Source organism: Oncorhynchus mykiss, chromosome 30, assembly GCF_013265735.2.
Source record: "Oncorhynchus mykiss isolate Arlee chromosome 30, USDA_OmykA_1.1, whole genome shotgun sequence".
Classification (NCBI taxonomy): domain Eukaryota; kingdom Metazoa; phylum Chordata; class Actinopteri; order Salmoniformes; family Salmonidae; genus Oncorhynchus; species Oncorhynchus mykiss.
The window spans coordinates 11103110-11122861 of record NC_050570.1 but is presented as its reverse complement, the minus strand read 5'-3'; the positions used below and the strand labels follow the sequence as shown (position 1 = coordinate 11122861).

General features: G+C 43.8%; 1 protein-coding gene across 7 annotated transcripts in view; it reads right to left on the bottom strand.

The window, feature by feature from the left end:
- Positions 1-464: 464 nt before the first annotated feature.
- The window catches only part of LOC110521310 (GRAM domain-containing protein 4), a 52494-nt gene continuing 33206 nt past the window's right edge, over positions 465-19752 (bottom strand). For 3 of the 7 annotated variants that reach the window (XM_021598787.2, XM_021598793.2, XM_021598792.2), the window contains 16 exons: positions 18223-18302; positions 11535-11667; positions 10401-10426; positions 10129-10220; positions 9705-9796; positions 9553-9601; positions 9355-9426; positions 8729-8772; positions 8512-8621; positions 7583-7737; positions 5086-5103; positions 3605-3752; positions 3290-3383; positions 3061-3151; positions 2877-2945; positions 465-2699 (listed from right to left, as the gene is read on the bottom strand). In XM_021598787.2, coding sequence (XP_021454462.2) covers positions 2592-2699; positions 2877-2945; positions 3061-3151; positions 3290-3383; positions 3605-3752; positions 5086-5103; positions 7583-7737; positions 8512-8621; positions 8729-8772; positions 9355-9426; positions 9553-9601; positions 9705-9796; positions 10129-10220; positions 10401-10426; positions 11535-11667; positions 18223-18302 — 1381 coding nt within the window. In that variant the 3' untranslated portion in view covers positions 465-2591. The remainder of the gene's footprint in view (positions 2700-2876; positions 2946-3060; positions 3152-3289; positions 3384-3604; positions 3753-5085; positions 5104-7582; positions 7738-8511; positions 8622-8728; positions 8773-9354; positions 9427-9552; positions 9602-9704; positions 9797-10128; positions 10221-10400; positions 10427-11534; positions 11668-18222; positions 18303-19752) is intronic. The other 4 variants (XM_021598790.2, XM_021598794.2, XM_021598791.2 and 1 more) reach the window with 2 other exon arrangements.

Sequence of the window (19752 nt, the reverse complement as noted above, 5' to 3'; positions counted from 1 at the left end):
CTTACCATTTTAAATTGAAAACAAACGACTCAGACCACTCTCAGGCAGTCCTAGAAAAATTCTTGCTAGAGAAAGTTTGCTGCTAAAGCAATTTTTACCTATTTCTATTGGAAATCTATTAAGAGTAAGAAACTTAATTATTACCCTGATATTGATATAAAAATGGCTGCATTGGGCCTTTAAGTATATATATCTAACTTCCTGGAGAGGCTTGGAGAGTGAAAGACCTAAGTTACTAGATATAGACCAAGGATGTCAAACCATTTTTGGGATGCGGGGGACAACAAATTCAATATTCTTTTAGATGACTAAAACCAAATTGAAACTGTGTAGGAATGATAATGGACCTACATACAGTTTCTTGACTGTATCCAACTTGCTAATAAATCACTGAAATGAAAGCCAGACCGTCAGGGAGCATCGGAATTTCCCAAAACGATGGATAGAGGTTTATTTTTTGCAGATTTTGAGAGCGAGGATTTTTATTTATTTATTCTGTGCTGCCCTCCAGACCTCGTTGAAGACAGAATGCGGACCCCCGGGGCAAAATGAGTTTGACACACCCTGGCGTACTGCACAATTTAAACGCTTGCCACCCAATCCCCCCTTCCCCAAAACATGTGTCAACATTGGACTAAAAATGGTGCCTTCCTGCATTATACTTATGCTCAAATGTTTAATCTATTCTACTGGGACATTTACTTCATGTTTGTATTCATATATTAAATGATTTATTGTTGTTGCATTGTCGAGAAGGAATCTGCAAGTCAGCATTTTGTTGGACGGTGTATACCATGTATCCTGTACATACGCCTAAAGAAACGTACACTAAAGGCATCAAACAGAAAATGTCCAGTTAGATAGAGTCACTAGTATGTGTTCAGCTAGAACATAGTTAAGCGTTTACTTCAAACCCCTCTACCATTTGGTGTCAAAACCCAAAATGAAGTGTTACTACCATTTCCACTACCATTACCATTTCGGATCGTGATTCAAACTAGCACAAATTACCGATATTACACTGCACTTAAGTTGTCGAAATTTAAAAAAATACATTTTAAGAACGTGTAGATTCGTGATCCAATGGCAATTTCCGTGAAGTTACACCTCAGAATTAATGGAAAGCAAAAAGTACAGTGCCTCATTGGTTTGAATCCTGACCTACACCTGTGAGAAGATTAGAGAAGGCTTCATTGAGTGGTTGAACAAGGCAGTGTAGAAAAGGCTTCTGCTTTTTGGAAATAGCTTGTTTTGGTATTGCTTTACATGTAATCTGTCCAATAAAGTTCTCGCAACACATTCCAAAAAACACTCCATAACACCTACATGGTTTTACTAAGCCAATTAGGTACATGTAGAATGTCACATATTATAAATCACATACTGATCTACATAATAAACACACTCTAAGGCTTCAGAAATACTATGTCATGTTTATGTGGTGCGTATGAATGCATCATGACTCCTTAACATGTACATGTAAATCCATACCTTTCCTTTAACAAGACACAAATGTGTGAGAGAAGGTTATTCCCTACAATATCTCCAGCATTCCCCAGGCTTTTAGCTGCCCATCTATACATTATTCCTGTTCCATCCCTCAAAATAAAGGCTCTTGATGAAATTCTACTAAAATATCATTAACTGGGGCACATGAAGGCTTGAGGTTTTCATAAACGTGAGCACTATTTTTTAACATAACAAGGCGTGGTTTCTGGTGCACTTGTTAACTGACATTTAAAAAATGTGTAGCCTAAGACCTGTGCAAGGCCACCAGTGATATCTATATCAATCAAAATCAATCCTATTGAAGGCAGAAGCGGAGGGCATTCAGTGGAGCAATGGGCACCAATGTGCATGCGATACACACTATGGGAGTGACAGACAATCCTGTCAGACAGACAAGGAGATCCAGCCTCCTCCTGAAACAGCACAATAGATGACAAATGTATAACCACCACACACACACACACACACACACACACGGCTGCTAAGGGGAGAACGGCTCATAAGACTGGCCGGAACGGAGCAAATGGAATGGCATCAAATACCTGGAAACCATGGAAACCATGTGTTTGATGTATTTGATACCATTCCACTGATTCTGCTCCAGTCATTACCACAAGCCCTTCCTCCCCAATTAAGGTGCCACCAACCTCCTGTGACACACTGAAAACCTCAGTGCAGAGAAACAGCTAAACAAGAACCAAGTGTGGCTCTATCCCTTGACACAACAGCCTCGACCCAACCAATAGGAGGCAGGAGGCAGCAATGGTGGGCGGGTCCAGGAGTCGTAGTTCCTTAGTTAGACCCAATGAGGAGCTTGAGTCATCAGCGAGAGGATAGAAAGACCTTGGGCTCTATAGTGATGGACGAGGCCTCAGATCAAGTGGATACCATATTCACATGCTAATCTATGTGCCAAGGCTCCCTGGCTTGGTGGAGGAATCCACCACCTTGGCATGGATACTAGCTTAACATATTTTCATATGTAATAAATGGCCAGTAGCAGTGGTGGCTCTCGGTGTACTACATAGCTATGTCTCTGTGTCAGTAAGGAAGTCCCTGGTGAAGGCAGCCATCTTGGTTTGTTAGGTATCAGGGTTGATGGCTGTAGTCATGGTCGCCGTCTTCATGTACTGTGTGAAGATGGCATCAAAGGCCTCGTCCCTGTGGATCATGGCACCAAACACCAACGGCTGAGAGAGAGAAATAAAGGAAGAGGTAGACAAGTAGACAGATGTAGAGTGACAAGCCGAGAGGAAAGGAGGGTGGAAGATCACAGATCAACTTATTAATAGTATATTGACCAACAGTACCAGACCTAAATAGAGAGAAAACATGGTCTAAAATAGACTGTCCATAAGTGTTCCTACCTTCTGGGTGGACGGTGTAGCTATGGAGATTCCCATTCCAGACCCAGGCAGTACAGACAAGACTTTGTACTGTGGGACAAAAAATCCACAGATAAACATTTACATTCTACTGCAGAAGTACATTTTTAGAAACCAATGAATTGAGATATTGGACAGAAGGTGGAGCAAAGATGAAGACACCCACCTTCTGAATATCAGTGATGTCAATCAGTTTGATGACTTTATTCTTTTTAGAGGAGTTTGACCTGGAGCTTGAGCTTTCAAAGCAAAGGTAGCTGGTGATGGATAGAAAACACATAATAAGCATGAAGAAGTGGGCCAATATAATACACCTGAACACACAAACTAATACAACATGATGCCAAGTGTGATTTCTACACGTGACAGCTAGGTATTGGCAGTAGATGGCTTACTTTTCAGTGACAAAGAGCACCCCATTACGGATGTAGTCAGTGGGACTCTTCCTGTCCCTGTTGATCAAGCAGCATCGCCAGCCATTCTCACACACTGCAAACAAAACCAATCAAGACACACGCAAAAGTCGCCACTGCCAACACACAGTCAATATTAATGGTTTCACAGCTTGCACTGCCCCAACATAACACAACAAATAAACACTAAGTTCATCATCGACTATGGAAACAGAGTCAACATGTAACAGGGGAGGAAGCTAGCCAGGCACAATGTAGCTGTCACTGCTGAGGTTTATTCTGCGGCGCTCTACCAACCTGCTAGAGGGCGCTCATCCTCGGATAGATTGAAGACCTCGTGGAAAGAACCCTTCTTAGTATTGTAGACCCTGCCAGTCTGTTCCTCTAGACTGGTACCGCATGCTAGGCCTGTCCCTAGGCTCCCACGAGCTACCGCCGGCTGAATCTAAAAGAGTAACAGAGAGAGAGGAAAGGATGGAGGAAGAGAGGAAAGGACAGAGGGAGAGAGGAAAGGACAGAGGGAGAGAGGAAAGGACAGAGGGAGAGAGGAAAGGACAGAGGGAGAGAGGAAAGGACAGAGGGAGAGAGGAAAGGACAGAGGGAGAGAGGGATGGATGGAGGAAGAGAGGGATGGACGGAAGAAGAGAGGGATGGACGGAGGAAGAGAGGGATGGACGGAGGAAGAGAGGGATGGACGGAGGAAGAGAGGGATGGACGGAGGAGAGAGGGCAGCATGTTAGACCAGGAAATAGAGAATTAGCTAAACCCAAGCAGCGCATGTGTATTATAGCAGACTCTCTCAAACCAGCAGCTTGGCTTTGACATCAGCATCAATCAAAGCTTACTCAGGTGAGCAGTTGTTTGGGAAGCAGTGTATATTGGCTGGGGTGCTTGTAGAGCGCGTTGGGTGCCTTGCTTATGGAGATGTGAATGATAGGGTTGTGGTGTGTCTCATGCAAGGCATGAAGCCATGAACTCATACGGGACCATAATCTTTCACAGTAAAGAATGAAACGCGTCAAAAAGACTGGAAGATAGTGAGACGGGCTTATCATTTTTAGTACATTTCTCCAGAATACACACACTGGAAAACATAGATAACTATTGATAAGTGATATAAAACAACCTGTAATAATTATATGTGATTTTATGAGAGAGTAGGTATGATATTATGATAGATATTGCACTAGGAACTAAACTTTTGCCACAAACTACAAATACTATTAATGAACCACTATCTTTCCAAAACACATAAGCAGTTTCTACCAGTTACTTCCTCACCACACACAAACACACACACTTTGAATATAGGGTTCCTTCTGAAAGTGTCTGAGAACAGATCAAACAGTTCCAGTCAAAAGTAACTTAGGCCAAAACCTCATGAAGCTGATTGAGAGAATGTCTTCACTGTTATTCTACAATGTAGAAAATAGTCAAATAAAGATAAACTCTTGAATGAGTAGGTGTGTCCACATTTTTGACTGCCACTGTATATTCAAAACACCATTATGGTAAACTCTTATGAGTTCAACTTTGGTTAAACACGGCAAATATTACTTCCAACAGCACTGTGGTAGATGCATATGTTTAAACTACGGGGCACATTTTGATCCTTCACACTCACAGTTACCACACAGTTATCATGGCTCTACTACTGAATTCCAAATGGGCAAGGGGACCATTTGGAATGCAGCTCATCGCTAATGACACACACACACAGGTGATGGTGGCGTACACACAGGCACACAAGAACCAAAGTGCACACTAGGTAGCCCTACCTTTTCATACCCAGACAGCTGAGAGGGAGAAACAGAAAACTCAGGAGATCAGACATTGACATGAGGGATCCCACAGTCCCAGCTGCTGTGAACACCCACATGAATAGGGAGGAACTGTGACAATGACACACATCAATATGAAGTGGTTGGTTGCACCTTAATTGGGGAGGACGGGCTCGTGTCATGACTGGAGCGGAATAGGTGGAACGGTATCAAACACATGGTTTGATGCCCCTCCATTTACGCCGTTCCAGCCATTATTATGCACCGTCCTCTCCTCAGCAGCCTCCACTGGTGTGCACCTATGCACATAAACACTGAGTGGGCAAAACATTAGGAACACCGGCTCTATCCATGACAGACTGACCAGGTGAATCCAGGAGAAAGATATGATCCCTTTGATGTCACTTGTTAAATCCACTTTAATCAGTGTAGATTAAGGAGAGAGATTAAAGAAGGATTTTTGAAACTTGAAACAATTGAGACATATATTGTGTATGTGTGCCATACAGAGGGTGAATGGTCAAGAGAAAAGTTGCCTTTGAAACGGGGTATGCTATTAGGTGCCAGGCGCACCGGTTTGTCAAGAACAACAACGTTGCTGGGTTTTTCACACTCAACAGTGTGTGTATCAAGAATGCCCCACCACCCAAAGGACATTCAGCCAACTTGACACAACTGTGGGAAGCATTGGAGTCAACATGGGCCAGCATCCCTGTGGAACGCTTTCGACACCTTGCAGAGTGGATGCACCGAGGAATTGAGGCTGTTCTGAGGGCAAAAGGGGGTGCAACTCAATATTAGGAAAGTGTTCCTGATGTTTTGTACACAATACAGAAAGATACAGTTGAAGTCGGGAGTTTACATACACTTTAGCCAACGACATTTAAAGTCAGTTTTTAACAATTCCTGACATTTAATCCTAGTAAAACATACCCTGTCTTAGGTCAGTTAGGATCAACACTTTATTTTAAGAGAATGTAAATTGTCAGAATAATAGTAGAGAGAATGATTTATTTCAGCTTTTATTACTTTCATCACATTCCCAGTAGGTCAGAAGTTTACATACACTCAATTAGTGTTTGGTAGCATTGCCTTCAAATTGTTTAACTTAGATCAAACGTTTTGGTAGCCTTCCACCAGCTACGCATAATAAGTTGGGTGAATTTTGGCCCATTCCTCCTGACAGAGCTGGTGTAACTGAGTCAGGTTTGGAGGCCTCCTTGCTCACACATGCTTCTTCAGTTCTGCCCACAAATTTCTACAGGCTTGAGGTCAGGGCTTTATGATGGCCACTCCAATACCTTGACTTTGTTGTCATTAAGCCATAACTTTGGAAGTATGCTTGTGGTCATTGTCCATTTGGAAGACACATTTGCGAACAAGCTTTTAACTTCCTGACTGATGTCTTGAGATGTTGCTTCAAAATATCAATATCATTTTCCTACCTCATGATGCCATCTATTTTGTGAAGTGCACCAGTCCCTCTGGAAGAAAAGCACCCCCACAACATGATGCTGCCACCCCCGTGCTTCACGATTGGGATGGTGTTCTTCGGCTTGCAAGCCCCCCCTTTTTCCTCCAAACATAACAACAGTCATTATGGCCAAACAGTTCTATTTTTGTTTTATCAGACCAGAGGACATTTCTCCAAAAAGTACGATGTTTGTCCCCATGTACAGTTGCAAACCGTAGTCTGGTTTTTTATGGTGGTTTTGGAGCAGTGGCTTCTTCCTTGCTGAGCGGCCTTTCAGGTTATGTCGATATAGGACTTGTTTTACTGTGGATATAGATACTTTTGTTTCCTCCAGCATCTTCACGAGGTCCTTTGCTGTTCTCCTGGGATTGATTTGCACTTTTCGCACCAAAGTACATTCATCTCTAGGAGACAGAAATCGTCTCCTTCCTGAGCGGTATGACGGCTGCGTGGTCCCATGATGTTTATACTTGCATACTATTGTTTGTACAGATGAACATGGTACCTTCAGGCATTTGGAAATTGCTCCCAAGGATGAACCAGACTTGGAGGTTTATAATTTGTTTTCTGAGGTCTTGGCTGATTTCTTTTGATTTTCCCATGATGTCAAGCAAAGAGGCACTGAGTTTGAAGGTAGGCCTTGAAAAACATCCACAGGTACACCTCCAATTGGCTCAAATGATGTTAATTAGCCTATCAGAAGCTTCTAAAGCCACAACATAATTTTCCAAGCAGTTTAAAGGCACAGTCAACTTAGTGTATGTAAACTTCTGACCCACTGTAATTGTGATACAGTGAATTTTAAGTGAAATAATCTGTTTGTAAACAATTGTTGGAAATATTACTTGTGTCTTGCACAAAGTAGGTGTCCTAACCGACTTTTCAAAACTATAGTTTGTTAACAAGACGTTTGTGGAGTGGTTGAAAAACAAGTTTGAATGACTCCATCCTAAGTGTATGTAAACTTCCTACTTCAACTGTACATGTATTACATATAACAGTATAGAGTCTGAGACATACCCGTCTGGACAGTGTGGCGCCCCCCCGCTCCTTCAGCTGGGGGTCTGTGGGCAGGCTGGTCCAGATGATGTGGGGCGTGTCATACTTGTCCCTTAGCTTGGGACAGCTCCTAAACAGGAAGTCGATGATGAAGAACTTGATCCCTGCATACAGCCCTGGAGAGGTGGCACAAGGAAAAGGGATGAGAGGTGGCACAAGGAAAAGGGATGAGAGGTGGAACAAGGAAAAGGGATGAGAGGTGGCACAAGGAAAAGGGATGAGAGGTGGAACAAGGAAAATGGATGAGAGGTGGCACAAGGAAAAGGGATGAGAGGTGGCACAAGGAAAAGGGATGAGAGGTGGCACAAGGAAAAGGGATGAGAGGTGGCACAAGGAAAAGGGATGAGAGGTGGAACAAGGAAAAGGGATGAGAGGTGGAACAAGGAAAAGGGATGAGAGGTGGCACAAGGAAAGGGGATGAGAGGTGGCACAAGGAAAGGGGATGAGAGGTGGAACAAGGAAAAGGGATGAGAGGTGGCACAAGGAAAAGGGATGAGAGGTGGCACAAGGAAAAGGGATGAGAGGAGATAACACCTCCATGGATCACGAGGATCTCTCCATTCATATTTTTTCCCTGTATTTTTCTTAGTGCTTGGGGCCATCACTGGGTAGGTATAGTGGCAAGTCAATCACTCAATCAATCAAATGTATTTACAGATACCCAAGCAATACAGAAGCACGGAAAAACTCCCTAGAAAGACAGGAACCTAGAACGAAACCTAGAGAGGAACCAGGCTCTGAGCGGTCCTCTTCTGGCTGTGCCGGGTAGAGATTTAAGAGGACATTATTCAAGAAGTTCAAACGTTAACAGATGACCAGCAGGGTCAGACAATAACCATGGAGGATGTTTTGATCTCAGGTCATGCGAGGGTTTTACATATTGTACCAACCCATCATGAAGCCCATGAGTTTGTAGGGTAGGAGACAGGAGCAGATGAAGGCCACCCACAGACCGATGTAGAGCTTCTGAGTGATCTCAGGATGCACCCACATGAACAGGCTGAAACACAGGGGCACACAAGGATACAAAGTGTGAAACAAGTTGGTTAACAACCTTAAATAAACTGGAAACACACACACACACAAACACACAAACACGTCACTCACTTCTTTATTTTCTCCAGGACATCTGCCATCTTTCCAAATAGATTCTGTGAAGAACACACACATTTGTGAAAACAGCACACCAGCTTAAGAGAGCAACACCTCACATTACAAAGTAGACGTCATCGTGACACCTCTCGCACTTTTTCTTATTTTTTTTCTCTCCCCTATTTCGATCTTGTCTCATCGCTGCAACTCCCCAAAGGGCTTGGGAGGTCGAGGCATGCATCCTCTGAAACATGACCCGCCAAACCGTGCTTCTTAACACCCGCCTGCTTAACCCGGAAGCCAGCACCAACAATGTGTCGGAGGAAACACTGTTCACCTGACGACCGAGGTCAGTCTGCAGGTTCCCCGCCCGCCACAAGGAGTCGATAGAGTGCGATGAGCCAAGTAAAAGCCCCCCGGCCAAACCTAACCCGGACAACACCGGGCCAATTGTGCACCACCCTATGGGACTCCCGATCACGGCCAGTTGTGATACAACCCGGGAACGAACCAGGGTCTGTAGTGACGCCTCTAATACGGCAATGCAGTGCCTTAGACCGCTGCGCCACTTGGGAGCCCATCTCTCGCCCTTTCTAAATCAAAAGGTGAAGACATGATCAAATCACATGATCACAGCTCACCTGTGCTTTTTGAGCAACATCAAGAACTAACTGGAACTTCTCTGAAACAGTCAGATCCTCCTTTGGTGGATCCTGGGAAAAGAGGAAAGTTACATCAAAAACTATTCCCCCCCCCAAAGCAGAAATTGTTCTGGTAACACCCAGTGCCCCCAAATTGGACCCCCTTCCCAAAAGAGGTTTACATCATACACTTCTTACCGCAGGTTCAGAGATCTCCGGCACAATACTCCACTGGATCCTCCAACCTCTGAGAAGAAAGCGGAGAGAAACATGTTTGACTCATTTCACAAGCAGATTGTTAATTGTTCCACTGGACAATAGGTGATGCACATTGCAAAGAGGTAAGCTACCTGGAAATGAGGTAATTCAAGGACAGCCTGAGAATGGCTAGGAAGAGAAACAAGGGGATGGCCCAACCGTGCCACGCTGCATTCACATAGATCTGTGGAAAACAGAGAGGGAGTGGGGGAGGGGAGAACAGGTCACACAATCTACCATCGCTAGTCTATAACCCATACCAAGTATGGTCATCTCGTTACTATGCAATAGATATTATATACTGTACTCATGCAGATGCCAATAAAGAGAGAAATGTTAATGTAAATCTATAAACAAATATATATACATGTATATAATATATATATACAAATATATATCACACACACACACACACACACACACACACACACACACACACACACACAGAGATATTGATCTTCATTGCTGGGATCTTTCATACGCTGTGATAGTGTGTGTGTGCGTGTGCACACTCACAATGAAGGCAAAGGTTGACGTATACACGGAGTGCCAGCTGGATAAGGCAAAAAGGTTCCTCTTGAAGTTAGTGACAGGTTTGGCACCTCGCTCTACAGAGGAGTAGAAAGTATTGACCATTAAAGCACAATCAGAGACTCAGACAAAAATCTATTTATTACTACAAACACATTTTTCATATTCTGATTCTGATTATATTTCAGAATATTCGTCAAGATACCCCTGACAGAGTGTGATTGTTACATTTTGTCCACTAAATGTACAGTACTTACTGAGTCGTCTCATGTTTTCAGTCAATCTGAGGACAGGGGACAAGAGAAAGGGAGTTTGATTCAACTAGAACTCTGCATGACAAAAGCATAAACAATGTAAGACAAGCACAAACAGAACCAGATCTGTTTTGGTGGAGAAAAAGTACAAAATGATCTTGCTGCATTTAGGCACCATTCATGAGAAAATATGTGGTGCCTGGAAGAATCTCTTGTCTCAGAAGGTATTTTTGTCTGCCTCTCTATCCCATCTCCCCATCTCTTTCAGCCTCCAAAACTAACATCAAGGCCATTTCAACTGGTGCACAATGAATGCTCCTTCCTTCTCTTCCCTCCCTCTCTACCATCTAATATGTACTTGGATAAAATTACAGCCAGGATAGTTTGAGTCAGGCTACCCATGACTCCACAGGCATGGTGAACACAGTGTTCTCTCCCTCTCTTCCTTCTCTCTTTCTCTCACCCCTCTGTCCATTGTACTTGTATTCAGTACGAATCCCCATGACTCCAGTCTACGTCATTCAGGAGAGGACTGAGAATTGGAGAAAGAACCGGAGCCCTAAAAACTGACACGGGGCCAGTTGGTGCAGTTCCACTCAACAAGGTCACTGTATGAACTGTGTAGGGAGAGCTGATCCTTAATCAGTCCTAAAAATCAAAGAACAAAAAAAAAGGCCAGCTGCAATGCCCTCAACCCACCACCAGGGGTCAGACAATCCTCCCACTTCCATAACACCATGGTTACAACTTCTGCTGTGCTGAAAGCCCTGGGATTGGCTGTAGGTTATAATATTAGGCCAATCAGACATCAGGGTGAGCTCATGAGGACAGTAGTTCCCATCATGACTGGCTACTTTACGGTGGGTGCTGATGAATAGCATGCTGACAGACTCTAGGCCCATTACAAAGCCATCAGGTTTATGACCCTTCTCTAAGCAGCATGTACTGTGTCCTTTGAGCCGGTTAACCTGATGACTACAGTGGCTGGCTGGTCGTCCACGCTGATCAAACAAGAGGAGAGAGGCCGAGGGGAGCAATTACAGAGGAAATGATGAAGTCAGAATCTAGAGTACATCATTTCTCAATGGGAAAGCATTGGTTGTCTGAGGTCGTTGTGGTTATGGGGGAAGTTCTCACCTCTTAGCGCTTAGCGGCTCATCTGGCTCCACTGTGTTCACCTCCGGCTGGAAGCGGAAGTCCTCGATGTACGCTCCAAACCGGTCGTACAGCCACGTCTGCAGCCGCGAGTACATGGTCTCCTTCTGCTTGTCTGCAGAGGCAGAGGAACCGATTGGATATTGTTAGACCTCGTTTTGTTGAATCAAGTCTGTTAGAGCTGGGTTGCAACAAAAGCCTGCACATCCTTTCCAGGACTAGTGTTGGTGACCGCTGCCTATACTGTAGGAAATAATCATGTTGTTTGAAATGGAAATACATTTGACCAACTCAACATTTAACTCAACATTACCCGACTTATACTTGTAGTAGCATCAAATGTTGTGAGCACCACACCACTGTGTTATTTTGGTCAGGCCTAAGTTACCACACCACTGTGTTATTTTAAGTTACCACACCACTGTGTTATTTTAAGTTACCACACCACTGTGTTATTTTGGTCAGGCCTAAGTTACCACACCACTGTGTTATTTTGGTCAGGCCTAAGTTACCACACCACTGTGTTATTTTGGTCAGGCCTAAGTTACCACACCACTGTGTTATTTTAAGTTACCACACCACTGTGTTATTTTGGTCAGTCCTAAGTTACCACACCACTGTGTTATTTTGGTCAGGCCGAAGTTACCACACCACTGTGTTATTTTAAGTTACCACACCACTGTGTTATTTTGGTCAGGCCTAAGTTACCACACCACTGTGTTATTTTAAGTTACCACACCACTGTGTTATTTTAAGTTACCACACCACTGTGTTATTTTAAGTTACCACACCACTGTGTTATTTTAAGTTACCACACCACTGTGTTATTTTGGTCAGGCCTAAGTTACCACACCACTGTGTTATTTTAAGTTACCACACCACTGTGTTATTTTAAGTTACCACACCACTGTGTTATTTTAAGTTACCACACCACTGTGTTATTTTGGTCAGGCCTAAGTTACCACACCACTGTGTTATTTTGGTCAGGCCTAAGTTACCACACCACTGTGTTATTTTGGTTATGCCTAAGTTACCACACCACTGTGTTATTTTAAGTTACCACACCACTGTGTTATTTTGGTCAGTCCTAAGTTACCACACCACTGTGTTATTTTGGTCAGGCCGAAGTTACCACACCACTGTGTTATTTTAAGTTACCACACCACTGTGTTATTTTGGTCAGGCCTAAGTTACCACACCACTATGTTATTTTGGTCAGGCCGAAGTTACCACACCACTGTGTTATTTTAAGTTACCACACCACTGTGTTATTTTAAGTTACCACACCACTGTGTTATTTTAAGTTACCACACCACTGTGTTATTTTAAGTTACCACACCACTGTGTTATTTTAAGTTACCACACCACTGTGTTATTTTAAGTTACCACACCACTGTGTTATTTTAAGTTACCACACCACTGTGTTATTTTAAGTTACCACACCACTGTGTTATTTTAAGTTACCACACCACTGTGTTATTTTGGTTATGCCTAAGTTACCACACCACTGTGTTATTTTGGTTATGCCTAAGTTACCACACCACTGTGTTATTTTAAGTTACCACACCACTGTGTTATTTTAAGTTACCACACCACTGTGTTATTTTGGTCAGGCCTAAGTTACCACACCACTGTGTTATTTTAAGTTACCACACCACTGTGTTATTTTAAGTTACCACACCACTGTGTTATTTTAAGTTACCACACCACTGTGTTATTTTAAGTTACCACACCACTGTGTTATTTTGGTTATGCCTAAGTTACCACACCACTGTGTTATTTTGGTTATGCCTAAGTTACCACACCACTGTGTTATTTTAAGTTACCACACCACTGTGTTATTTTAAGTTACCACACCACTGTGTTATTTTGGTCAGGCCTAAGTTACCACACCACTGTGTTATTTTAAATTACCACACCACTGTGTTATTTTGGTCAGGCCTAAGTTACCACACCACTGTGTTATTTTGGTTATGCCTAAGTTACCACACCACTGTGTTATTTTGGTTATGCCTAAGTTACCACACCACTGTGTTATTTTAAGTTACCACACCACTGTGTTATTTTAAGTTACCACACCACTGTGTTATTTTGGTCAGGCCTAAGTTACCACACCACTGTGTTATTTTGGTTATGCCTAAGTTACCACACCACTGTGTTATTTTGGTCAGGCCTAAGTTACCACACCACTGTGTTATTTTGGTTATGCCTAAGTTACCACACCACTGTGTTATTTTAAGTTACCACACCACTGTGTTATTTTAAGTTACCACACCACTGTGTTATTTTAAGTTACCACACCACTGTGTTATTTTGGTTATGCCTAAGTTACCACACCACTGTGTTATTTTGGTCAGGCCGAAGTTACCACACCACTGTGTTATTTTGGTTATGCCTAAGTTACCACACCACTGTGTTATTTTAAGTTACCACACCACTGTGTTATTTTAAGTTACCGCACCACTGTGTTATTTTAAGTTACCGCACCACTGTGTTATTTTAAGTTACCGCACCACTGTGTTATTTTAAGTTACCACACCACTGTGTTATTTTAAGTTACCACACCACTGTGTTATTTTAAGTTACCACACCACTGTGTTATTTTGGTCAGGCCTAAGTTACCACACCACTGTGTTATTTTGGTTATGCCTAAGTTACCACACCACTGTGTTATTTTAAGTTACCACACCACTGTGTTATTTTGGTCAGGCCTAAGTTACCACACCACTGTGTTATTTTGGTTATGCCTAAGTTACCACACCACTGTGTTATTTTAAGTTACCACACCACTGTGTTATTTTGGTTATGCCTAAGTTACCACACCACTGTGTTATTTTAAGTTACCACACCACTGTGTTATTTTAAGTTACCACACCACTGTGTTATTTTAAGTTACCACACCACTGTGTTATTTTGGTTATGCCTAAGTTACCACACCACTGTGTTATTTTGGTCAGGCCGAAGTTACCACACCACTGTGTTATTTTAAGTTACCACACCACTGTGTTATTTTAAGTTACCACACTACTGTGTTATTTTAAGTTACCACACCACTGTGTTATTTTAAGTTACCACACCACTGTGTTATTTTAAGTTACCACACCACTGTGTTATTTTAAGTTACCACACCACTGTGTTATTTTAAGTTACCACACCACTGTGTTATTTTAAGTTACCACACCACTGTGTTATTTTAGTCAGGCCTAAGTTACCACACCACTGTGTTATTTTAAGTTACCACACCACTGTGTTATTTTGGTCAGGCCTAAGTTACCACACCACTGTGTTATTTTGGTCAAGCCGAAGTTACCACACCACTGTGTTATTTTGGTCAGGCCTAAGTTACCACACCACTGTGTTATTTTGGTCAGGCCTAAGTTACCACACCACTGTGTTATTTTAAGTTACCACACCACTGTGTTATTTTGGTCAGGCCGAAGTTACCACACCACTGTGTTATTTTGGTCAGGCCGAAGTTACCACACCACTGTGTTATTTTGGTCAGGCCTAAGTTACCACACCACTGTGTTATTTTGGTCAGGCCTAAGTTACCACACCACTGTGTTATTTAAGTTACCACACCACTGTGTTATTTAAGTTACCACACCACTGTGTTATTTTGGTCAGGCCTAAGTTACCACACCACTGTGTTATTTTGGTTATGCCTAAGTTATCACACCACTGTGTTATTTTGGTCAGGCCTAAGTTACCACACCACTGTGTTATTTTGGTCAGGCCTAAGTTACCACACCACTGTGTTATTTTAAGTTACCACACCACTGTGTTATTTTGGTCAGGCCTAAGTTACCACACCACTGTGTTATTTTGGTTATGCCTAAGTTACCACACCACTGTGTTATTTTGGTCAGGCCTAAGTTACCACACCACTGTGTTATTTTGGTTATGCCTAAGTTACCACACCACTGTGTTATTTTAAGTTACCACACCACTGTGTTATTTTGGTCAGTCCTAAGTTACCACACCACTGTGTTATTTTGGTTATGCCTAAGTTACCACACCACTGTGTTATTTTAAGTTCCCACACCACTGTGTTATTTTGGTCAGGCCTAAATTACCACACCACTGTGTTATTCTGGTCAGGCCGAAGTTATTTCAGTTACATCAGTATTTCTTAATCTGCATCAAAGTTTATCCGAACACCCTTCTCTCTCACCACATGCTGAATTATCACTAGTGTCTCTGGAACCAATTAACTAACAGCTCTCTACCAGACACCTAATTCAAATGAATAGCAGCCCGACATCACACCCAATTAAAATAGACAACACTGCTTATTCCCCTTAGACACCTCACATGTGTACCGTTAAAATCTGCACCACAGCCTCCCTGTTTGGAATATAGAAGAATTAAGAGTGGCTGAGTGGACGAGCAATGTGGTGGTCAGTCTTCCTACAGTAGGCAGACGGGTAGCCTCCCAACTCCCACAATGTTAACATCGGTCTGGGATTTCCGAGACTATGGTGGTGGGTTTTGGAGAGTCATGACAAACGGTTAAAGTGTTTACGTCTGAGGTCAAGCATAAGGCCGCACACTGAATTCTTACATCTGAAAATACACTGAACAAAAATATAAATGCAACATGTAAAGTGTTGGTCCCATGTTTCATGGTCTGAAATAACAGATCCTAGAATTGTTCCATTTTTTCTTTCAAATTGTGTACACAAATTTGCTTAAATCCCTGTTAATGAGCATTTCTCCTTTTCCAAGATAATCTAGCCACCTGACAGGTGTGGCATATCAACAACCTGATTAAACATCATGATCATTACACAGGGGCACCTTGTAATGAGGTCACTAAAATGTTCAGTTTTGTCTCAACACAATGCCACAGATGTCTCAAGTTGAGGGAGCATGCAATTGGCATGTTGACTGCAGGATTGTCCACCAGAGCTGTTGCCAGAGAACTGAATGTTAATTTCTCAACCATAAGCCACCTCCAATGTCGTTTTAGAGAATTTGGCAGTACGTCCAACCGGCCTCACAACCGCAGACCACGTGTATAGTGTTGTGTGGGCGAGCAGTTTGCTGATGTCAACGTTGTGAACAGAGTGCCCCATGGCGGTGGTGGGGTTATGGTATGGGGAGGCATAAGCTACTGACAATGAACACAGCGGATCTATGGCAATTTGAATGCAGAGAGATACGGTTACGAGATGCTGAGGCCCATTGTCGTGCCATTATCAGCCGCCATGACATGTTTCAGCATGCTAATGCACGGCCCCATGTCTCAAGGATCTGTACACCATTCCTGGAAGCTAAAAGTGTCCCAGCTCTTCCATGACCGGCATTCTCACCAGACATGTCACCCATTAAGCATGTATTGGATGCTCTGGATCAACGTGTACGACAGCGTGTTCCAGTTCCCGCCAATATCCAGCAACTTCATAAAATCTTTGAAATGATTGCATGTTGTGTTTATATTTTTGTTCAGTATACTTAAATCTCTTGTGGACAGACAAAGGCATAACATAGGATGGTATTGTAGCGTCTGTCAATATGGGATGCGACGAATAACAAGGAAGTTTGTTCCCGAGACCCCAAAAGATTGTCACCGATCATTTGGACAAGTCACAATTTCTCAGGTGTTCGCATCTTTTGGTTTTAGAAATGGGACATTTGGCCCATGCTTTGGCTGAGGGTTTCTGTTTAAGGTGGTGGAGACTTTGCTAGTGTCATTAGTATCTTATCTCATAAATCTAACCTGACGCAATTACGCCAGATTTTTGTTCTGGGTTTCCGAGAATAGCAAATACCTGAATAGGTTGTCTGACAAGAAAAGTAAGCAACCATTGTAGTTAGGGCTTTCAGGTAAATGTCATTTCTAGGGCAGTCCCAGACAGTCCCAGACAGTCCCAGACATTCTCCATACGGTGAAACATCTTATTCACTACAACGTTTTAAAAAGCTACAGCTTGCAGTAGGCCTACATAATGCATTTGTATGAACCATACTAGCCTATTTCTTGTGGGGCAGGGACAATACCCACTTAAGGAGTTGAAGCAGTCACTAGAAGTACAAAGAAAGCCTAATTTGAAAACCAGGCTGACTGAATTAAGTGGAGAACCCTGGTGTGAGAAAATCTGGATTTGAGCACGGCCACAGGGGAGTAGAAAGGCAAATGTTCCACAGCCACATTCATACACCTTATAGAAATGTGTGACATTCCCTACAGAGAGAGAGAGAGGGATGCAATTCATCACACATTCCTCTTCCTCCTGTCCCCACACTTTCACTGGAGCACTCCTACTTACACACACTTCCTGTTTGTGCTGCGTGTTGCACACACACACCAGCGTAAGTGACCGACACACACACACACACACACACAGACAGAGAGGCGAGAGATGGTTTTTTGATGGGTAGTGAGCGGAGAGGCTAAGAAAAGCACATCGCTTCAACTATAACTCCCACACAGAGAAGCCGATCCCTGAGGTTCAGAGAGCTGAAAAGATGAGATGAGTCACACCAACTCTTCTCCATTCCGAGGCCTTATTAGACAGGTCATGTGAATTTGAAAAGGTGAGCGAGGTGGAGTGTTAAGGCGCTGGTGGCCTCTGTCTAATGACAGACATTCTAAAGATTTGTGAATGAGCTCGTCGGTCATGATTCTAATAACCTGTGCGTATCTTTAGCTGTGTACAGTATATACCCGTTTCTGGCTGACCTGTACTGTTGGCTGTGGGAGCTGCAGGTGTTGCTCTGGGTGGCTGTGGTGCGGAATCTTCTGATCTAGGAACAGGAGAGACAAAGCATTAGTAGTAGGTAGAGCATTAACCGTGGCTTCAGAAAAACACATTACCTTATTGAGACATTATTGTGCCAGACAGGTGAATGCAAAATGATTCATAACAATATTGGTTTCACTTATCAGTGATCACAAAAGAAAATAAATGAGACGTCATCTTAACGGTTTTTTCTAGCCTTCAAAGGATTGACACAGAGGGATTTTTCCATATAAAACAAATTGAGACTTCACAGACACAGATGTGATTTATACTTAGACATATGACATTAGAGACCTTTGGGTTTAGTGTTACAGAGGCTAGGGTATTGAGGGAGTCACTATGTGCATGAATGCTTATTGGCAGCCTGGCTCGGCCTCTTGACATATTCTCAATACCCAACTCAAGGGAGAGGCTCTATTTTTAACAGGGACAAGACATAGAGACCGACACACACACACACAGGGACCGACACACACACACACACACAGGGACCGACCGACAAACAAACACACACACAAACACAGGGACCGACCGACAAACACACACACACACACAGGGACCGACCGACAAACACACACACAAACACAGGGACCGACCGACCCACACACACAGTGACCGACCGACCCACACACAGTGACCGACCGACCCACGCACAGGGACCGACCGACCCACGCACACACAGGGACCGACCGACCGACCCACACACACACAGGGACCGACCGACCGACCCACACACACACAGGGACCGACCGACCCACACACACACACACACACACACACACACACACAGGGACCGACCGACCGACCGACCCACACACACACACACTCACAGGGACCGACCGACCCACACACACACACACACACACACACACACACACACAGGGACCGACAGACCCACGCAGAGGGACTGACCGACACACCCACACACAAACAAGGACCGACCAACACATACAGGGACCGACTGACCCACACACACACACACAGGGACAGACTGACCGACCAACACACACAGGGACCGACCGACACACACAGGGACCGACCTACACACACACACACACAGGGACAGACTGACCGACCAACACACACAGGGACCGACCGACACACACAGGGACCGACCTACACACACACAAACAGGGACCGACCAACACACACCGGGACCGACCGACCCACACACACACACACCGGGACCGACCGACCCACACACACACACACACACCGGGACCGACCGACCCACACACACCGGGACCGACCGACGCACACACACAGGGACCGACCAACCGACCCACACACACAGGGACCGACCGACCGACCCACACACACAGGGACCGACCGACCCACACACACACACAGGGACCGACCCACACACACACACACAGGGACCGACCGACCCACACACACACACACACACACACACACACAGGGACCGACAGACCCCCACACACACAGGGACCGAA